Below are 21,608 nucleotides of genomic sequence, written 5' to 3'. Positions count from 1 at the left end.
GCCTTAGATGACATATTTATCACACCTGAACACCATCAACTCTACGTCAAAATTGTAAGAAAATGTAGCTAAAAGAAGATTTTCTGATAAGTTGACAAACGCACTTGTGCATGTTACTCCGTCTCCGCTAAATCCTTCATGACAAGAGCATTCAGCTGTTATTCCGGCATTAATGCAGTTAGCGTTTGGACCGCACGGCTTGAAAGCTAGGCATGGATCAAACACTGAAAGTATGAATGTAAAATTATTTTATCTAAAGCAGGGATGCACAACCTTTCAGCTATCGTCGGCCGCAATGTATTTATTGCTTTTAAGTACAACCTCCAAAAAGTTATACTTATTTTTATAAGTTTACATTAGTATAGAAGGATTTATCCAACGAATGACTCCCTCGGTCTCGCATGTTGGCAGATAAGCTGGCGAAGTTAGATACCTCACTAGATACTATCAGTTTTAGGTGAGATTCAAGATTGCCGTCTAGCAATCTTTTTTGGTACTGGATTTTAAAGTACTTGACTTTTGAACAAGAACAAGACTTTTTCTTGCCAGTTCTTTTAGCATGGGGTACTCGATTGCTCGTTTGCATGTGTCAAGCAGATCTTTTTCGTCTTTGAACCGCTTCACTAACTGCTCGTTATTTTTCAACTCCACCAGCTCCGAAATAGACAACTCTTGATTTCCACCAAATGTTGAAAAATAACTAAATGTTTTTGAAATCTTTTCAAAATTTCAAAAGCCATTGGAGAAATCCTGCAACACCCCATCAAAAACTTCAGAAAAAAAGTTCAAAAAAAATACTGTCAGCTAGAATTTCATTGCTATCAATTTAGAGGCATCAGTTGTTCAAAACAGGAGAAAAATGCTGCTGGAGATGACTATTAAGGAGACAGCATTTGTCACGAAAACCCAGTACTTTTTTGTGCATGAGAAAAACTGTTGTTGCTTTTCCTTGCCGACTTTTAGTCAAATTGTTCACAGATTTTTGAAATATTGTTGCCGGGGAAATATTTTATCCATTCGGTGCCGCTGAATGGAGAGCAGTCCTTAGAATGCGTTGCTCAAGTGCACACCCCGAGAGTCGAACCAGCGCCGCTTAATCTTGAAGCTACTTCGTTCACGAAGCCAGGCGATAACCCATTAAGCAATCGGGGCGGATGTGACTCTGTGAAACAGGATTCGGTGCAAGAAGTGTCCCACATACGAAGCATGGGGATTGATTGAATGTTAAATATGATATAAAGACATACGACAGTACAGCCAGGTCACAAATTGAAGAACTCACAAACAGCATGCATTCGTGTTTTTTCTCGAAAATGACGGGAATGATATTTTTCATGTTAAATAGTCTGTATTTTTACATAAGAGCTCTTTTACTAAGCCTACTTTTCACGGGACTTGCTTTTAAAAAATGGACCTCTTGAAAAAAGTGTGTCCACCACTGGTCCACTGCTCTAGTTTTCAATAGTAGTAAAAATTGGCCAACATGTGTAAGGTACTGTTATTGTTTTAAAAAGAACGAGTAATTGTATCAACTTCGATGAATGATAAAACTATGAAACATCAGAAACAGATCTACTAACACATTCGTTATCAATACCAATGATTCTATTAGTCTTCATTCTTCAGTAACAAGTAACTCACAATCGCATGCTACCGGAGGCTGAGGCTGCCATACACCAGAATGACGACACAATGAGAACATGCTCTCTCCATGAGCAGGTCGATAGCCTGTTTTGCAGTCAAATCGTACAACGTCGGGAGGAACGTATTCTTGCTTTTCATTCGTTGCTATGAATCCATTATCAGGAAGAGACATCAAAGGACAGGTGATTTCTGAAAATGAAATACAAATGATTAGTAATTGTGTTTCGATGCACCTAAGTTTAAAATTAACATAATATGAGCTAAATACAATATCTTAGTATGTGGCATCTAACTCTTGTCTTTCGGGTATTCATACTCTTCAGCCGTTGGTTTTTGTGTTTGCTCAACTACTACATATCCCCTCACTTGCAAGCCGGATCCTCTTAGCCAGTGGTTTTTACCTTTTTGCACTGCCACTGCAAAGAACAAGCAATCAACGACCAGGTTGAAAACCACTGTTCTAAATCTATGACATATGCCATTATAGCAGTCTTCTGGCGGCTGGAGTGCCTTTTCGGAAATTGTATTTGTGTTACCGTTGTTTTTACGATATTTCATCTTCATGTGTAATGAGGTGGCCTGCGGGCCGGCAGCAGGCGTAACACTTTGTAATAAGCACTTTTGCAGCAGGCCCAACGCAATTATATCAACAAAAAGCCATGTTCTTTTGTGCTGGACTTCAGTATTCGTTAAGAAATTTAGATAATGCTAGGACGGCCTTTTGCGTGAACTTGTGTGATATTAGTTTTCTTTTTGTATGTAATTGAATGAAGTCCTTACTATCCTATTAAAAATCAGGTTTTTGTGCCCTTGGACAACTGAGATCAATGCCAATTTATGTCAATATCCATTTGAACGTCAAAAAAAAGAGTTGTTATAACTGTATGTTTGGCAGTCGGGCAAGCAAGGGGATAGTAGGAATGTATCACTATCATGCCCCTACTCTTGCTATAACAAAAAATAAAAACCTTTCCAACAAGCAATACAGGTCTTTTGTAAGCTACTTCACCATTATGAAATAGAAAACAGGTATTTCAAATATCATGAAGTCCTCAGAAGAAATCTAAAATCAATTTCTTAATTTAATGAAAATTTATTTCTTATAAGCTTCATAATGATGACTTAACTACGTACACTGGGCTGCGTTTGAAAATTATTTCGCAAAGGTCAAAGATGTTTTAAATGTTTCTGAATCAACTTTTTGCGCTGAACTCAAAAATGCAACCAGTTTTTTTCAATCAGGTCAAGTTTTTTTTCATCACATATTTAATTATGCTAGCTTTGGTCATTATTGTGCACAAAGAAACTAATTTCTGTGGTAGCTTAATTGGTCATGCATGTTGTCAATTTTCGCAAGATGGTATTTTTATTTGAATGCAAGGTTTTTGCAATGACAGCCATTTAAATACTACAAAAATATAATGATGCAGTTGAAATAAAGGCACTTACAAGTTACAACTAACCAAGAAAGCTTCCTAACACAAAATTTTGTTCAACCGCGCTCAACCTAACAGTAGAAGTTAATATGTTTCACTAAAGACACGTAAACAATTAACATCACAAATGTGTTTTAAACGCGAAATACTTGCCAACATCAATGTGTGAAATAAAAACAAAAGTGTTCAAATAGCTTAACACAGAAAGCGTTGTGCGGCACACGATGATATTCCGACGATAAATACAATAACAATATAAATGATTAATGCTGACAAACAGTGACGCTTCAAAGATTTTCTTCTATGTGCGGAATTGGAAGATCTCTTTTTAACCACCAACAGTAACCTGCAAGCATGTTTACGTCCCAGTATCCTTGGCACCTTTCTTCCATCTGGCGAAGGTCTTGGTGGAATCTCTCTTCCTGTTCTTCACTGTAGTCACCACATTTGTCAGGAAAGTAATCCAAATGCGAACTCAGAAAGTGCATTTTCACAGACATCCGGGCTCCAAGGGATTGAAAGCTTTCAAGCAGCTCTTTAACCCGTGCTTCGTAATTGCTTTCCAAGGAAGTTTGCAATTACTACTCGAAAAGCTGTCCATGCTCTTTTTTCTACTGCACTCATGTGTGCAGTACAACCTTCATCTTTGATCAGCTCGCGGATCTGTGGCCCATCAAGACTCCTGTTCGTAGCTTCGCTTCAGAGATGCGGGGAAATTTCATTTGTAAGAACTTGAAGGTTGGGCCATCTTTATCAAGTGCCTTGGTATAGTTTTTCATGAGACCAAGTTTAATGTGGAGAGGTGGCAAAAGAATATTTTGTGGATCAACTAAGTTAGCAGATTTGATCAACTACGTAAGCAGCCTCCAGACAGTACAAGTATCAGCATGATACCTTGTAAGTTGGTCATGCAAAAATAACAATCAGTGACATGGTCTTTTCCTTCTCTCCATACCATAGGAATACCAAAAGGAAGGCTCTTTATTTTCTTTAGGTTCCATAACCTCAAGCTTTCAACGCATTCTCTACCTACAACATGTGTGCGGAGCAAATGCCTTGTCCTGATCGCCTAGTTTTACTCCAAAATACGCATAATATGCTTTCTTAACAAACTGCGTAATTTTTGCTTGGCGACCTTGCCACATATATAACAGAACCTGTCTGGATCATTTTTGCACTTTCTCATTGTACTGTAAAAACAAAACTTATCATTATCACACAAACGTGTCAAATATACTGACGTGATAAAGTATCGAGTGCACATAAGTCTTTACATAGCTAATTTCCAAATAAAATACAATAACTATCATCTAAACTGCACACTAACCTAGCTTGTAAAAACCAGTTCAGATGTTTAACTTTTCAAGCATCAGGTGCATTTGATATGTTCTTCTCATTGTGATGTCACTGAAGTTACATCAAAACTTAATTCAATTGCTAAATCATTTTTATGACATTACAAAACTCAATCACAAGAGGCTGAAAGCTAAAGTTGTCGAAAACTAAAATGCAATTTGCCAAAAAACTAGACCTGATGGAAGAAAACGGATAACAGTTTTGGATTCAGCATCAAAACGTACACTAGGAACCGTCAATACTTTAGTAACCTAAAAATTAACGCAGCACAGTGGTCTATGCTATGGGAACTAGCCTTACTTCTGCACGCATCTCCGTTGGCTTCGTATCCGTCTTTACACACACAAACGTAGCTTCCATAGTTATCAAGGCATTTAGCGTTTTCTGGACATATATAATCACCCGTCGTGCATTCATCTATATCTGAAATATAAATATTAGTGCCGTTTTCAAAGTGCTCAAGCTGCTTATTGGCTGAACTATTTACGACTTTGTAATTTGAGTTCCAGCTGGCCAAACATTGCAATATCTCAGCATCCAGAAGAGGTCAGCTACATTTGGAAGGTAACTGCATGTTACAAAGAAAGCTGATCATTTTTAAAGTCAATATCTGATTAGCAGTGTCCTCCAATATCCTTAGCTGTAGCCTTTGTTTTAAGTCATAGCGATCCATATCCACAGACCTTACTAACGTGCAAACCCGGAAGTTGATGTAATTATCACCTCAAAATTGCCAAAAGGTAATCACTGCATCTAAAATCACTACAAAACTCTCATATTTATAGTAAAAAATTGCAAACCTTTTCCCATTACCAGTAGGCCTATTACCAGTTGATCTTCAAATTTCTAGAACAAGTGCCAAAATCTAGTTCATTAATTGTATGGTACCAATAGCACAAAAGTGAATCGAAATACCACAAAGACTAGCCTATACAGTATTCATTAGCTACTAATCAAACTATCAACTTATACTACCGACTTTGGTTACTAGCAGATCGGCCTCCAGTTAAATTTGAAGCTGTACGTTGGCACGACCTGTGTATATTCGTCACCTTAAACTTACGCTTTTCATTTTGTATTACTTATGCTAATTCCGCACTATTTTTTAATATAACTTAAGCTTTGCAACTCACTTTGGCATGTTGATTTCCCATCCCCTTCGAAGCCAAAACGACACTGACAACTGTACGAGCCGTCAGCGTTGGTGCAGTCAGCATTTAGGTTACAAGGGTTGTTCGACGACAGGCACTCGTCAATGTCTACAAACAATTATTATATTTCACAAATGTAGATACAAACGACCTGTTAAACTGTTTTAGCCTAGTACTGCGAGTTGGCTGTGAGACCTTCAGCTGCTGTCTACAGCAAACCCGCAGCATCAGGCTGAATAGGTCATTCTGCATTTGTGAAGAAAGCAATGATCTTGCTGCTAAAAGCGAAGCTCAATCTATTACAATTATTGTATTATAATGTTAAGTAAAAATTTAAACTTACTTAAAGATAAACGCAAGTGACAACAAAGAAGCCGTGTTAACTTAAGCACATTGCCGTCTTAATATAAAGACTGCAAAGGACTAGGCTATAGTTGTCTGAAACCTTTGCTTCCAATACATTCTCACGTCGAATATTTGAATCATTTTCAAAATGCAAAGATTCATAAAAGTACAATCGGATTGTTCAAGTTCAACTACTTGTCCAGAAAGGTAACAACTAGAACATCACACAACTAAGGCGAAAGAGCCATGTCCATTGAGTCCTGTCTTTGTCATGAGTTACCAAGGGGGGTGGGTGGACTTATATACCAGTCCCAGGTATACAAGTCCCCCCACCCCCCTTGGTAACTCATGACAAAGACAGGACTCAAGCTGCGTGGCTCTTTCGCCTTAGTTGTGGGATGTTCTAGCTGTTACCGTCCAGCAAAGGGTGCGTTAAGCAAGTGTTGCCAAATGGTTTTCAAATTTTCTGTGAAAAACTATTCCAAAATTAATCTCAAGCGATTTGTTATCCACACATCAAACTATCATATTTCTTCCAAATTTAACCTGTCCTACACATAGAATTTAAGCTTGTATAACCTTAAAAGAAGTAAAATGTTTTAGCAATTGAAACATGAAGCTATACAGAGGTGTGCTTAAAGTTGTGTAATTTGTAAATGATTGGTAATGAGTTTTTTTTTCAATCTGTAATCTCTTCTTAGGCTGAGTTTTGTAAGTAAATTTGTGATCTCATTGCAAGATAACATAACTACAAATTATTGCCTCAAATTAGCTTTGTGCAACTTCAAGCTTTAGACTAGTTTTGAAAAGGCAAGCTTTCGGCGTGACCATTGCTTCAACATATATTTTTTACTAAACATGTGGAAATACCCTTCACTTGGCAAGTAGTTTGGCATCCTGTAGGCTACTTCTATAAATAGTCTACCTGACTGAATGTTTAGTCATTTCTTTTTGTTCATTGCAAGGCATAGATCTAAGATGCAGGTAAAAATAAACAAATACATAAACCGACGTACCACCGCAAACCGGTGGAGTGGACCATTGGGAGTCCGCCCCACAAGTTATCATTGTTGTGGATGACAACGGTTTATACCCTTTACGGCAGCTATAATGAACAGGACTTCCCATCAAGAAAGGGCCTTCGGGTGTTGGATCAAAGAAACCATTGTGAATAGTGGATGGGTCTTGACACTGGATCTCTAATGATGAAAAACAGGTAGGCTAAATGCATATCTTAAACACAGCAAGTACGGTATTATATAATCATTTTCCTGCGATTTGTTTTAAAATTTAAAGTTAAATCCTTTTTATGACTAATGCCTTTAAAAAACAAGAAATTTAAAACATCATAACCCGATCTAGAATCAGATAGGCTACAGATACAAAATCACATGGAACCCTGTCAAGTAACCCATGTTGATGCGCAATCTGCTGCAAGCGGAGATAGCGAATGATTATTAGGCTATAACCGATCTAAAAATCTCTCAACAAAGACTAATAGTTATTGATAATAATGGCGGATTTCTTACGTCGGCATGATCGCCCGTCGCCCTGGAAACCAGACGCACACCTACAAACTGCCATTCCTTCACTCATTCTGCAGTCGGCGTGTGAATCACATGGCCGCTTTGCTATGCATTCGTTAACGACTGCAACAAAAATGATATTAGTCAGCAATCAGCATAATTGAACAAATATGAATGTATCAACCACGAGCTAGTTTAAAAGCCTATTCTCATTTGTGTATCAACATTTCTACATGACAACTACAAATTTCACTTTTCCTGCCTGAAAAAGAAGGGAAAAAGGCTGATAGGTATTATTCGTGACCACTGCATAGGATTGAGTTGGTTACTCTCCTATGAATAAGGAACAACCTACAAGCAAATGTAAGTAGCGCAGTAACCGTTTAAAAAGAAAACACAAAACAGTAGGCCTGCGTAAATTCGGAATTCTTTTGAAAACCAGCGATTTCGAAAGGGTTCGCTTTGTAAAAAAATTAGAAAATACCGGTAGCTCTTTTAAACAAAATCACGCAAATTATATGAGTTGACTTACCAACACATTCTGGCTCTGTATTTCCATCCCAAGATCCGTCTTCTTGGCAATAAATTGTTGTCGAATATTGGTCACCGATTTTGTACCCGGGATCACAACTGAAGAATACTGTTTCTCCGACCCCGTACGATGAGTCTTCCAGTGGATCGGTCCGGTTCCCAAATTCAGGTTTGTCAACGCTGCCACAAGTTATTCCTGTCGAAAGTTAAAGATCTTTCAAATTAATGACGCTGCAGAAGAAATCACTATGTTGTTTAAATACAGTAGTCAGTAGATACAGTGAGTAGGCTATAGGCTACCTAGCCTACCAGATGCGGTTGGACTACATTACCCATACGTAACGTAGTCGAAACAACCACAATGTTTATCAATTTCAACATACTCGCACAATTTCCAGCAACTTTTCTGTATCCTCTATTGCAATTGCATACAAAGCTCCCTGGGTTGTTCAAACACTTGGAGTTAGAAGTACAGTTGTGAGTACTGCTTGCACATTCGTTCACATCTGCAAAAACATTTATAAGTATAGGGAGTTTATTGAAGTTAGCTGTTGCTATAATTCTAAATTTAGTTTTTAGAGCAGTTTTTTCACGTATTAGGCTGCATTCCATATAAGATCGTTGTTCATTGCGTGACCAAAACAGGTTGAGCTGCTTCTTTGGTGATGCACAGTATTCTGGTTTGTTGTTAAACAGTTTATTGTTTCTTTTTTTATAGTGAAATGAGCTCATGAGGCTTTGTAGCGCAACAAAGCGAATTTTCTATCAGCGTTAGAGCCTGATTGTATAACGTTGTTTCATCTATTACAGCTACGCTACGATATCTCACCGCGGCAAGTAATCCCATTTCCGCTGTAGCCTTGTCGACAGGTGCATTTATAACTACCCTCAGTATCTTCACAATCGGCATTGCTGTCACATGTAGCCAATTTAGGATCGCACTCTTTAATGTCTGAATGTAAAGTAAGTTGATAACATATATGTGCACTGTGCAGTAATAAATACCAGGTCCATGCCACAACAGTTCGACATTGCTGTCACATGTAGCCAATTTAGGATCGCACTCTTTAATATCTGAATGTAAAGTAAGTTGATAATATATATGTGCACTGTGCAGTAATAAATACCAGGTCCATGCCACAACAGTTCGGCATTGCTGTCACATGTAGCCAATTTAGGATCGCACTCTTTAATATCTGAATGTAAAGTAAGTTGATAATATATAGCCTATGTGCACTGTGCAGTAATAAATACCAGGTTCATGTCACAACCGTCTACCGCACAATCTACGTTGGCATAATCCAGGTCTTAGGCAAATCTCATTGACCAATAAATTAGCCACTTGTCAAAAGCCTTAACTCTCGGGGTATGCGCTTGAGCAACGCACGTTAAGGACTGCTCTCCATTCAGCGGCACCTAATGGATGGAATAATTCCTCGGCAACAAGACTTTAACAATCGGAAAATTTAATCTGTCGGTCTCGGTAAGCGGGCCTGCGTAAGTGGTTCAGAGCCTCTACAGTCTACAAGTATCCAAAACTGCCAGGATTGTGCTCTCAAAGAAGCTTTTTCCATCCGTGGATAAAGATGCAATCAATCAGGCAAGCAAATTTGACTTCCAATCAAAATCACATGCTTGCAAGCAATAGAGTTTTAGACAACCCAACTTGGTATTCATAAATACTATGCAATGAATAAACAATGAAGCGATAGCCTGAGCTTGTGTCCTATTCCTCATCAATGCATGCATGAAAGTATCAGTTATTAAAAATAATAAGCTTAAATTTTACTAATGGTTAACAACAAAAAGTACAAATACAGCACGTTTTATCATCAACAAATGTTGATGTATTTATATTTTTGTGTCAAAACATCAAACTTACCAACACACGTCGGAGTAGGAACGGACCAGCCATTGTCGCCATCTTGACACTTTATCACTCCACTTACGCCAGGAGGAAACTCGAAGCCATTGTTGCATTTGTACCGAATCGAGTTGCCAACATCATACAAAGGCTTTTGTGTTGTGAGAATTTCAGCATTTTCAACCTTTGGTGGATCTTCGCAAGTAATTTCTGCACAAATCAAGATTATGTGCCAATGTTTATTAGGCCTATATGTTTAACTCGATTGTGAGATAACTTATTGTTGTAGATAGCTTCCGCCTAATCTTTCCTAATGCTTCACCTTGCGACTGTGACTTGGGTGGTTGCTCGTTGAATAATCACTCCCTCGGACCGTCATTGTTGTCGTCAGTCAGACAACTGTGTGTTCGAGCAGTTTGGAGGCATGCAGCAAACTGTTCAGTTGCGTGGATATTTAAGTTACATGGGGTATTTGGTTTGTAATCTCCTCATGTAAGCTAGAGGTTAACTTGAACATAAATGAAGCAATATGTTTACTCTCAGCTGTATTAAGTGTTTTGTTTATTAAACTTTAAATTGAGGAAATATGATGAATGATAATGGATTTATTGCAGTTATCAGACTTGTCAATGCTAGGAGAGCTACAGCAAGATTGGAAAATTGTTTTATTTGTGGGAAATACAATAAAGGAAAATATATAGCTGAGGATTGTGAGGAAAGTTTCTGTCATGGAATTGAAAGAGTGACCAACGTCTGTTATTTGAGGGACCAAATAAATGGAAGCGATGGATGCGAAGCAGCTGTGACTGAAAGGGCAAGCCTGGGTTGGGCAAAGCTCAGGGAATGTGGGAAAATGTTATACGAGAAAAAGGTTTTCATTAAAAATAAAAGGGAGAGTCTATCGGAGTTGTGTACGGCCTGCAATATTGTACAGCGGCGCGACAAGGATGCTAACGAAGGAGTGAACTGGCTATTCGGGAAAGAACATAAAGGGCAATGGTAAGAGCAATGTGTGGTGTAAAAATCAGAAGACAAAAAAACGATTGAAAAACTGATTGATATGCTAGAGATGAGGGAGACGATTCAACAACTTGCAAGGGTAAAAGGAGTAAGATGGTATGGACATGTACTAAGAAGGGAGGAAGGAAGTTTTCTTTGAAAGGCATTAACTTGAAAGGTGGAGGGGAAGAGCAAACGGGGACGTCCAAACACAACATGGAAAGACCTTATTCTTCAGAAAGGACAGACAAAGGCGGACTGAAAAAAGATGCAATGGACAAAACGGGATGGAGAGTAGGAATGAAGGCAATCGTTGTAAGGGAAGCATCGGCCACTTCCACTAGTGGAGGACAAAACCGAATTTAGATGGTGGTGAGTAGGTTGTAGGTGTGTCAGAGCTTTCAAACTAACTAAAACGCCAAACAGCGTTTACTTTATTTCTGTCGACATATCTACAAACAAATTTAGCTTACTTTTAAACGTTGCTGTCTTTTTGTTCACTTCTACAATTATAATAATGGGTAACCAAACGTCTATAAGCAAAATTTGAGTGGTTTTATAGTGAATCAAATTAAGAGAGTAGTTTAGCAATGTCAATAGCAATAAATCACAGTTGACAATACGTTTGGCACTGACACTTTCCACAGTTGGAGTATAAGCAGAAAACATGAATTACGTCGCATTACAATCATTCTGGCGTCGTTCGTGGGCCACAACTAGTTGCGGATCCATAATTACAAGTAAACATTAAGCTATTAAAAATAACATACACTCAAGGACACAAAATATAGCTCGCCGCCTAAGCTAAACACACTAATCGTGACATAGGTACCCTACAGCTGAAATGCTGGCAACACAAATGAATAGTCACTGCAGCAAATTAGCTAAGGGTTTTACCGGTATTTTATTTCATAAAAAAGGTTAAACCAATGTAGAAAGAAAAAAAACTTGTCCACTATTCTGCCCACGCGTGCTGATTCTGCGCACAATGTTCAAAAATAGAAAGTATTTCTTACCTTCACAAAATACGCGTGGGTTTTGCCCTCTGTAACCAGAGGGGCATGAACATTCGGCGAACCCGCCGACAGTTTTGCAAACAGCGTTTATTCCACACGGGTTATCAGCTACGCATTCGTTTGAAACTGAAAAAAGAATCGAATACTTGTTTATATGTTTTAGCCGGGGTAGCTAGTCTCGACATAAAACTGATAAATAAATGGCAAATTTGAAATTCAGTTGCTAAATTTAACTAAACAGTGTGGAGACTACATCGACATAGTCTTAGGGTAAACCCAATCAGAAATGGTGTTACCATAAAATACACTCTTTTCAAATGTTATAAAATAAAAAATATCGTACCAACACATTCAGGAACTGTGGACGACCATTTTCCAGAATCTAAGCAGTTAACAAAAGCGCTTTGGTCATCTTTGATTTTATAACCGGGATTGCATGAAAATTTGATTGTGTCATCCGGGATGAAAACAGTTTGAGTCTGATGATTACGCGTCCCGTGCTCATGCGGAAGCAAATTGTTGCAAGTGATTTCTGTAATAGCGAACAACGTGGTTCAAAACTTCATACCGTAGCCTACCCAATGCTTGTAATTTATTTTTTTCTGCGAGCTATAGTGTACTTTGAGTAGCCGACCCTGCTGAAAAGAAAAAAAAAATGTTAAGCAGACAAACTCATTAAAAAGAGTAAAATGAGCTTTGCCAGTGCCATGGCGAAAACTTTTGTCTGATTAAACAAGATAATGAGTTTGATGAAAAGGAGATATACCAGTAATTTTTCTAAAGAAAAATTTCTTCCAGCAGACATTAGCTGATAGGCTACCGTACATGGTTTCATTGCAGTGGTTTGTGCGGAATTTTGTGAAAAGTAATATTGTAGTTTTACAGAAGATTAATTTGCTTTAAAATTTATCACAATACAGTAGAGAGCGTTTGCTTAGCAAAACTTATAAAAGTAACCTCGATTGCAAACGCAACTTTCAAAATGTGACATTTAAACTAACTTCGGCATATTTTTCCATGTTCTTGGAAGCCTGTCTTGCATGGACACTGATAGCTCCCTGCCACATCTTTGCAGTCGGAGTTGTCACGACACTGTGCTTGGTTGGTGAGGCACTCATTGACATCTGAAAACAAACAATATCAGTAACCATTATCCTACGTTGTGATTATACTGTACATAAAACAGTATACCTACTGACGTAATCGTTAGAAACAAAAAAAATCAAACTGGTCCTAATTACTACCATCGCAGAAATTGAAAAACTGGTTGCAAACAGTGATGGAACAGCCTCCGGCTCCGGCCAAACTCCGGCTCCAGGCCGGAGGTGATAGTAGGCCTAGGTCGGGTCCCAAGCCGGAGGTATGTGAGCCAACTGTGTGTGTAGTTGTAGTCACGTTTCTAGCCTGGGGTAAATTTTATTTAATGTATCATTGTGGTATTGCAGTGATTCGAGGATAGGATACACAATTACACATATTGGCTGTAACATTGGTCTTAAATGCATATGTCAGATGAAAATGAGTTTAATAAGTCAATTAAATTTTTCAATATTTTCTAAACAATACTACTACATCAGGTGGATAGAAAATATAGCCAAATGTAAAATCTACCCAAATGTTTACTCCTAAATGAACCCTTCTATAGAACCGCAAGCATTGCTATAAAGCAATTTTTTAAGAGTGTCTGGTTATCGCTTCAGTGCTGGATGAGAGTGGTGTACCAACAACCAGGGCCGTTGAGAGAATAACTTGGGCCTTGTACCAATAAGACTCTCAGGTCCCAAATTTAGACACTTTTAAGAAAAATGCAAATATATCCAAAAAATACGAAGTAGTTTCTTCAAGTTCCCAAGCCCCTTGGAAAGGTGACGGGCCCCTAAAATCATCCCTGGTCTAAAAGTACCATCTGGACCTCCCTGTCAACGCCACTGCCAAGAACCGTTTGGTTAAACATTAGATATTAAGAAAGGCTGAAGTTGACATTTTCTAGCCGGAACATCCTGCTTCTGGCCTCCATGCAAAATGTTGCCTCCGGTGCATCACTAGTTACAGATAGAAATTTCATCAAACATATAGAATTCTCAGTTCACTCCTACAACGTTTCAAAATTGGAAAAGCTTATACATCATCATAATCTAAATTCGGTATTGTCCCCACCACCAGAGGGATGGCCGATTCTTTGTTTGAAGCGTTTGTCTTCACTACTTATCTCTATCTCATTCTGTTCATCTTCTTTCAACCCAATTTTTTCTGCCTCATTCTGTTTTTTCCATGTTTGCTATGGACGTACTCGTTTTCTCCTCCCATCTACTTTCAAAGTTGATTTGTCTTTGCAGAAAAAAAACTTTCTTCTTTCTTACACATGCCCGTACCATCTTAATAAACTACTTCACAACAGCCATCAACCGATATCTCTTCTCTGCATTATTTTCAAACTCTTCGAACACTTCATCTACACTCGAGTCGAATCAACTGTACACTCATCCATGCCTAGATCTGTTCAAAATTTAAAATCTTTCAAATTATTTAGCTTCTTGTATTGTTTCCCATGGTTTTGACCATAAAAATTTTGCGCTGGAAGACTATTCAACGGTCTCATCTTCAATCATGTTACCATTCACCAAGTTACAAAGCAACCAAGTTTGAAGCAGTAACATTGTATACCATTGTTTTTGTAAGTGTATTTTAGTAATGTTGAGCTGTAATTTATTTACTGAGCATTATTTTTATGCAGGAAATTTAGTCTGCTTTGAAAACGGTAGTGTCGATATTACAGTTGCAGTTTTTCATTCAGAGTGAGTTTTGTTTCTTATTTGCCCAGTACAATTGTTTTCACTTTTTTCAGTTTGACAGGGATGGAAAGTAGCAATAACGCAATGTAGCCTACTATTTTTACTGTCTTATCTTATAGACTAGAGCAGTGGTTCTTAACCTGGGTTCGATCGAACCCCTAGGGTTCGACAAAGCTGTTTCAGGGGTTCGGTGCGAACGTCCTCTGAAACATTAACACACGCCTACGAATGGTATATCAACGAATATTTTTGGAAATATTTTTGAATCACAATGAAGTACGATGGCTATCGAGGGGAAAAGTGATGAATCGCGTTTTTGCTTTGCGTACAGAATTATTGGAGTTCTTGGAAAGTCACAACCATCGGCATTCAAAAAACTTTGAGGACAAGTTTTATCCTTACTTTGGCTTATTTGGTTGACATCTTTGGTGCTCTCAATCAGCTGAATTACCAAATGCAAGGAAGTAGTAAAAATGTAATAGAAGCTGAACAGTAAATGCTTTTCAAAGAAAATTGCTGTTGTGGTGGCAGCGATTAGAACATAACAACTTCGCTAACTTTCCACGTCTGGACGAGGTAGTAAGTATGGTTCCGATACAGCAATTGATGGCGAAGTTGTAGAAGTTCAGAGGCTTAAGCCAGTATTTACTGAGCATTTGCAGAAGTTGCAAAATTTATTTCTAAACTACTTTCCTGAACAAAAGTAATATCCAGCATGGATACGTCAACCATTTGCTTATGATACTTTAACAGCAGATATAAACATTCCTTACTTAGATAACATTATCGAGCTTCAACAAAGCGAGATGCAAAAAAGAAACATAGCACAACAAATCTTCAACCGTTTTGGTGCCAACAAATGCAAAGTTATCCTCTTATTACAAAAGTTGCCCTTGAAGCTTTTATGCCATTCGTAACCACTTATTTATGCAAGCATGTGTTTTCTATTCTGGTGGATGTTAAAGCAAAAAAAAAAAAAACGATACCGGCTTCCATGCGAAAATGACATGAGAATTGCTGTTTCCGAGATCAACGCCTCGAATCTCACTATTGGTCTCAGAAAAAACGGCAACAGAAGTCTCATTGATTCACTAATACTATTAAATGTGGTACATTTTTGTTTTTGTAACTTAGCGAAAATTTGGGGTTTCAACGAAAGCTTGCAGACTGGCGTAAGGGTTCGGCAGGTTAGTAAAGGTTAAGAACCACTGGGCTAGAGTAATGAGCTAATCTCTTCTCTTTTAATAGATCGCTATTGTGCGAGTTTAAGTTTTAGGATGACTTTTATGACGTCATCTTGATGTCATTGTCAGAAATCAATCTCAGTTCTCTTTGTGTCAGACTAGACCCATTGCAATATTTCAAAAGATTTGTATAGGTTGTCTGAAATAAGCAAAATACATTTTTACCACTAGTGGCGCTAAATGCAGCTTCTTAACCTTCTTAATCCCTCCACGCTTCTCAAAATCATGCCAAATATGAAGAAGTTGATTTTTACTTGTGAGGCATCAGTAAGACACTAGATGAAAGTTTTGTCAGTTGAAATAAATAGTTCAATCGTCAGGATCATGACTTAACAGTTCAAAATAGGTGATTTTGGCAAAAATAAAAATGTTGCCTCTTGAGGCAGAGCACCCCGTCATACGAGTGCAAAATGGTTATCATTTTCGAATTTCTCATGATCAAAACCATGGGAGGCAATGCGAGAGGCTATAAAATTTGAAAACTGCTGAATTTTGAACAGGTCTAACCATGTCCCAGAAACAAACTGGTTTTCAACGGGGAAGATCCACTGTAGACTTAGTCAGTAGTCACTCTTTTAGCCCAAGACCTCGAAGATTGCTTTGTAGCCAAGAAAGAGGCCTGTGCTGGGTTTCTCGACCTCGCAGCCTCCTACAACACCGTATGGCGTCAAGGCCTCACTGGCAAACTGATCCACTTGTGCTCGAACAGGGCACAGGCACATGGTATGCATTATCATAAAGCTTGTTTACAACATGCGTTTTACCCTCACTACCAGAAGTGGCAAACTAAACAGGTTATGACGCCTTAAAAATGACTTCTTTCAGGGATTTGTCAGGGCTCTCCTTTTGTTCAACATATGCAACCATGACCTATCATACTCGGCATCTGCGAAGTACTGTAATTATTTCAGTGTTAATAGAGGTATGAGGTAAAATGTGCTTTGCATAAGCTTTATAGGTGTGGAGCTCAGACAGATTTTCAAAACTAAACTAAAAACCTAAACAATACTATACAGTATACACACCTTTAGCAAATAAATTGTTAAAATCTCTGTGTAGTCGTGAAAGAAAAAATATTTAAAAAGTAGCCTCCACTTTTAATTGAAGCTTGTCACAAACTTATAAAGAAATCCAGCTTTAGCTTGATGATGTTACTCAACTACATAAGTGTGTATTCAAAACACATTATTGGGCCTAAAAGCGATCAAGACAAGGATAATTAGTCAGCATTTCTGGAGGCAACTCTCCCAGACCTCCTGCGAAACTACTTTCTTTTTCCGATCTCGACTTTTACATTGTCGATTTTATTTTACGAATCTTGCTAAAAGTCTGTTTGATGCGCTATAAAAAATTGTACCTTCCCAAGTCAATTTTCGTTTTTTCTATCGCCGCTGCGCGAGGCTATGTTATTTTTAAAATCTGTTCGTGATAGAAAAAAGGTTGGGGAGCGCTGTGCTAGACCATCTTCAAATAAGCTTCCTCAAATACTGTAAAATCAACTTTATTTTATATAAGTAAGAGACCATGCGATTTTCCTATGAATTTTCGATATCAGCCTTGCTGTGTTCATTTAGAAAGTAGCCTAGGCTTCAAAACATTCTTGGTAAAAAAACAATGTTGTTGTGCATAGCCGTAGGAGATGGGGAGCAGGAGAACTAAAGTAAGCTTTTTACAGATATTCGTTAGGGTGTACATTACACACTAGCGTACACTTCTTTATCAGTAAGATTTTGAAACCCTGCTGGGTAGCCTACTGGCAACCTTATGAGGTTTTTTGCTTTTTTTTCTGTATCCTACTGATGTAGTTGTTTGTAAAAATATTTGGGCAAAGATATCCCTTATTGGACCAATCAATCTTACCAACAGGAATGCTATGCTCACAAAACTCTACTTAGCCTAAATACTACAAAGATAGCTTATCATTTTTAAATATGGCCAAAAAAGTTAAACATTTGTCATAAATTTTAAAAATCAACAGTTGTGAGGCCGCATAGCCTATAGCCTAGGCCCTACTAGACCTACACCACTTTTGTGAGTGTTTGATCCCAGCAACTAACTATTGGCCTGCACAAAGTGAAAAAGTATATTAAATGAAAACAATTGGTAAATTTTCTAGCATTTGATTTCATGTTTTTGTGAGTACGGTTTAACTGTTTTCTATAAAGATGTTTTGTATAATCTGCTGTTTGTCTTTGCCTGTCCTAGGGTCAATATGCTCAGCTGTTTACCATCTATAACACAGTAGCCTATTATAGCAACAATGATCAAATATAAAGGCAAGTAGCTTATTAGGCCTACATATGCTGTTTTGTCATCCAATTCATGCAGTTGATGCATCAGGCAATGTAGACGGTGCGTCGGTGCTGTTGGTAATGTGGTTTATATTTTTGGCAAGCATTAAGTTTGAAGATATTAGCCTACCTATAACTTAGGTCATTTTTCTTTAGTGGTTGCAATTATGTACTGTAGTGATTTTGAAGTTAGAATATCTTTGTGATGATGTTCTGAAAGAACATTATCTATGATATTAATATTTGTGATATATAAAAGTAGTTTTGCTCAAAGGTGCAAGTTTGATGCGCATAGTATTATAAACTATCAAAATTCTTTTCAGGCTGCAGGGTTTGAAATAGCATGAATTAAGTAATGTTACTGGTTTGATAAATAGGCTTAAATAAGCATGTTTTTTTTTCAACGCAAATTTTCAAACAGTGATTCTTTGGAGTATCGTTATAATGAAGAAATTGAGCTACTTTTGTTCTGGCCTGTTATTGCAATTGGGCTGGAGATTTTCAATATAATCTGACGACATAGATATTCAGCCACTGTTGTCTAGTTATTGCTGAAAATCTCGGTTCAAATTGTTGGTGAATCCTTGTAGGCCTGATATATATATATTATTTTGTACCACAAGAAAGTCTTAATCAAGACAAGTCTTAATCAAGACAAGAAAGTCTTAATCATTTTGGCTTATCTAATTGGGTCACAGAGAGGTCTATGAATGGTTAAATTAATTCAGCCTTGTTTGTTGTACGTTTTTTTTCTTGTGTTTTCGTACACGGCCAAGTTGATGCCTGTGGAGTTATTACATTACACTACCTCAGCAATTGAGTAATGTTACTTTTCTGGAAACATTTTTGTAAAGACAAAGTTTGAAAAATTTGGTAAAATTTTGTTTGCCCCCCAAAAGGTTTTACTCTCCTACGGCTATGTCGTTGTGGTTTCACCACTTTCCCCTGTTATCATCACCGGTGGCTGGCTTTACATGTTACCATTGCTCAGCGCACGCCAGTCACTCACGCATCGAACTTTTAGCCATCGGAGAGCTTGCAAATGACATGACTCTGAACTACAATCTTCGTTTCGAAGTATAGGCTACTGCCATACACAGGGCGTAGTTAGGAGGGGGGGGGGCAAAGAGGACAATTCCGGCTCCCCAAAATATTTTAAAAAGCTGTAGAAAAGCTTATCAAAAGAAAATGCATTACTTTGATAAAATTTATGTGGCATTTATAGTCACGCAACACCTTCGCTGCTAACAGTAGTCAGGGGCAGTGGGATATGTAATTTTGTTGTTTAACGTTTTCTTACCGGTAGCCTACTGTAATGTCGAACGTTTGTTTTTACGTAACCGTACACCTGTCCCCCAGACTCCCGCTGTGTACGTTGCTTTCGGCAAAAACTCACAGGCATGTGCAATTATACTAATTTGGTCCATCCGACGAAATTTTGTGCTGGCTGCGCACCTGGCCATACACAGTATATTATATGACTTGTGCAAGATGTACTGTATTAACAACTTGCAATATGTTTTGTAATAGTTCAATCAGGATTTTTTTTAATTTATTGATATTTTCTGTTTTTCAATTTTGATGTGGAACCGGTAAACCACTTTTTGTCACAGCTGCTTTGCATGTACCCTCTTTTTTTTCATTTTTGCGCATATTTCACTATTTCAGTTCTTTTCCTTCACATTTCCTGCATTTAACATTCTATCCACATTCCAAAATTTTTGTTGGAATTATATGGACATTATTTAGAACCCAGAGATTCTTCACACCACTTGCCCATTTAAGGGCAAAGGGGGACTAGCGGCCATTTTTTTTAATTACATCACTAAACACTTTTGGAAGGTACGTTTTCCAGCCCGATAATAATGCATGCTTTTGCTTTATGCAGTACTGTATACTCGTAGCCGTGGTATACTTTATGCACATTGCTGATGCAGAACGTATTATTATCTTAAATGAATAGTAACTTGGCATAACATACAATAAAAACATTTTTCAGTTTAAGAATAGCTGGCTTGCGTTAAAATGTAAAACACTTGAATAATTGTGACGTACTTCGACATGTGGTTCCGTCCCCAGTGTAGCCACTGTTGCAAGTGCAGATAAAGCTACCATCTGTATTTCTACATTCAGCATTTCGATCGCAACTTCTTCGGCTTGGTTCGCATTCATTATCATCTAGTGGAAATATGAAACCATTAAGAACAAGTTCTAGAACAAGAACAAGTTCTCGCAGTATGTGCTTGTATGCTACAGTACTTCTAAACTTAGCAACGTATAAAACACGTACAAAAACAGGTCAAAATCCCCATTCACAAATATATAAAACATAAAAGCTTTGACTTATAGTATACGATTCCGCGTTACCATTTATACAAAAAGATCTTCCTTGTAATATTTTCATATTTAGCAAGAGGTAAAATAGTAATTGGAAATTTAATTACAGTGACTGATAAGTTATTGCCTTAATTGGTCAATGACAGCAATTTTCGTGCTTATACTGTACATAAAGTTATTGAAAGTATAGTGGACGGAAAGAGGTGCAAGGGAAGAAGGAGATGAACTTGAGAAGATGATGCAAAAAAGTAAGGTGACTTGTCAAACATCAGAGAAGCAAAGAGTAGCGGAAGAACGTGACGTGTGGAAGCAATTGGCAGCCAACCTTCGGTTCGGAAACGGCACATGATGATACATAAGGGTGGTTCAACCGGAATGCAACCGAGTGAAATTACAATTCAGCGTTGTTTTCATCTAAATGCAGCCTGGAGCAATAACAAGTGTGCTGACAGCAACAACCACAATTAGAATAAATGAACCTAAACTGACTCATAGTTATATAGCAAACCTACCACACGCCTTTGTAAATACTATGGTCACATTACGAGTTGAAGGCCATTCTCAAAAAATTATTAAATGACATCATTTCTGCTGACAGGAAAGTAACTTTATTTCAAAAACAATCTAAGTAGAAAAAATTGCATAAAATATTGTCGGTGCTTAGCCTTCCATTTCCTACCAATACATCTTGGAGTTGGAGTCGACCATTTTCCATTGTCCTCGCATTTGATGCTGTCTTTGGCTTGGAAAGGTACGTAACCCCCCGAGCAATCATATGTTACGGTGGTACCGACTTGGAATGGAGCCGGGTCTGTCGTTTGTCCTTTGCCAAAGTTAATAGTTGGTGGAGATTTGCATGTGATTCCTAGTAGCAAAATAGTTTTTTTCAAATAAAATTAGCGTCAGTTCAAAAATTTGTAAAGCAATGAAATGTTGATAGCGATTTGCTTTCACGCTTCATAAGTTTTAACAAATTTAGAATAGCTGTTGAACTGCATTATCTCAGTTGCAATGGCATAGTTTTGAAATTCAAAATCAAGAGGGTATGCTAGACAGCAAAGAGAGACTTTGTTTGA

At 37.8% G+C, this 21,608-nt stretch overlaps 2 protein-coding genes across 2 annotated transcripts in view; both read right to left on the bottom strand.

Moving 5' to 3' along the window:
- LOC145770958 (sushi, von Willebrand factor type A, EGF and pentraxin domain-containing protein 1-like) overlaps positions 1-3,568 on the bottom strand; it is a gene marked incomplete at its 3' end in the record, with an annotated part of 51,136 nt that extends 47,568 nt beyond the window's left edge. The window contains exons 1-4 of the mRNA XM_082582699.1: positions 3,427-3,568; positions 1,938-2,060; positions 1,642-1,833; positions 105-224 (exon numbers count right to left, since the gene is read on the bottom strand). Of these exons, the coding sequence (XP_082438825.1) occupies positions 105-224; positions 1,642-1,833; positions 1,938-2,060; positions 3,427-3,568 (577 nt within the window). The remainder of the gene's footprint in view (positions 1-104; positions 225-1,641; positions 1,834-1,937; positions 2,061-3,426) is intronic.
- A 162-nt stretch (positions 3,569-3,730) lies between these two features.
- LOC145770957 (sushi, von Willebrand factor type A, EGF and pentraxin domain-containing protein 1-like) overlaps positions 3,731-21,608 on the bottom strand; it is a 37,534-nt gene continuing 19,656 nt past the window's right edge. The window contains exons 9-21 of the mRNA XM_082582698.1: positions 20,251-20,318; positions 12,870-12,992; positions 12,212-12,400; positions 11,869-11,994; positions 9,872-10,063; positions 8,819-8,941; positions 8,373-8,495; positions 7,991-8,185; positions 7,462-7,581; positions 6,949-7,131; positions 5,570-5,695; positions 4,737-4,859; positions 3,731-3,909 (exon numbers count right to left, since the gene is read on the bottom strand). Of these exons, the coding sequence (XP_082438824.1) occupies positions 3,731-3,909; positions 4,737-4,859; positions 5,570-5,695; positions 6,949-7,131; positions 7,462-7,581; positions 7,991-8,185; positions 8,373-8,495; positions 8,819-8,941; positions 9,872-10,063; positions 11,869-11,994; positions 12,212-12,400; positions 12,870-12,992; positions 20,251-20,318 (1,870 nt within the window). The remainder of the gene's footprint in view (positions 3,910-4,736; positions 4,860-5,569; positions 5,696-6,948; positions 7,132-7,461; positions 7,582-7,990; positions 8,186-8,372; positions 8,496-8,818; positions 8,942-9,871; positions 10,064-11,868; positions 11,995-12,211; positions 12,401-12,869; positions 12,993-20,250; positions 20,319-21,608) is intronic.

This window comes from Aplidium turbinatum, chromosome 5, assembly GCF_918807975.1.
Source record: "Aplidium turbinatum chromosome 5, kaAplTurb1.1, whole genome shotgun sequence".
Taxonomy (NCBI): Eukaryota; Metazoa; Chordata; class Ascidiacea; order Aplousobranchia; family Polyclinidae; genus Aplidium; species Aplidium turbinatum.
Note: the sequence above shows the minus strand (reverse complement) of the source record. Positions and strands in the feature narration are given on the sequence as shown.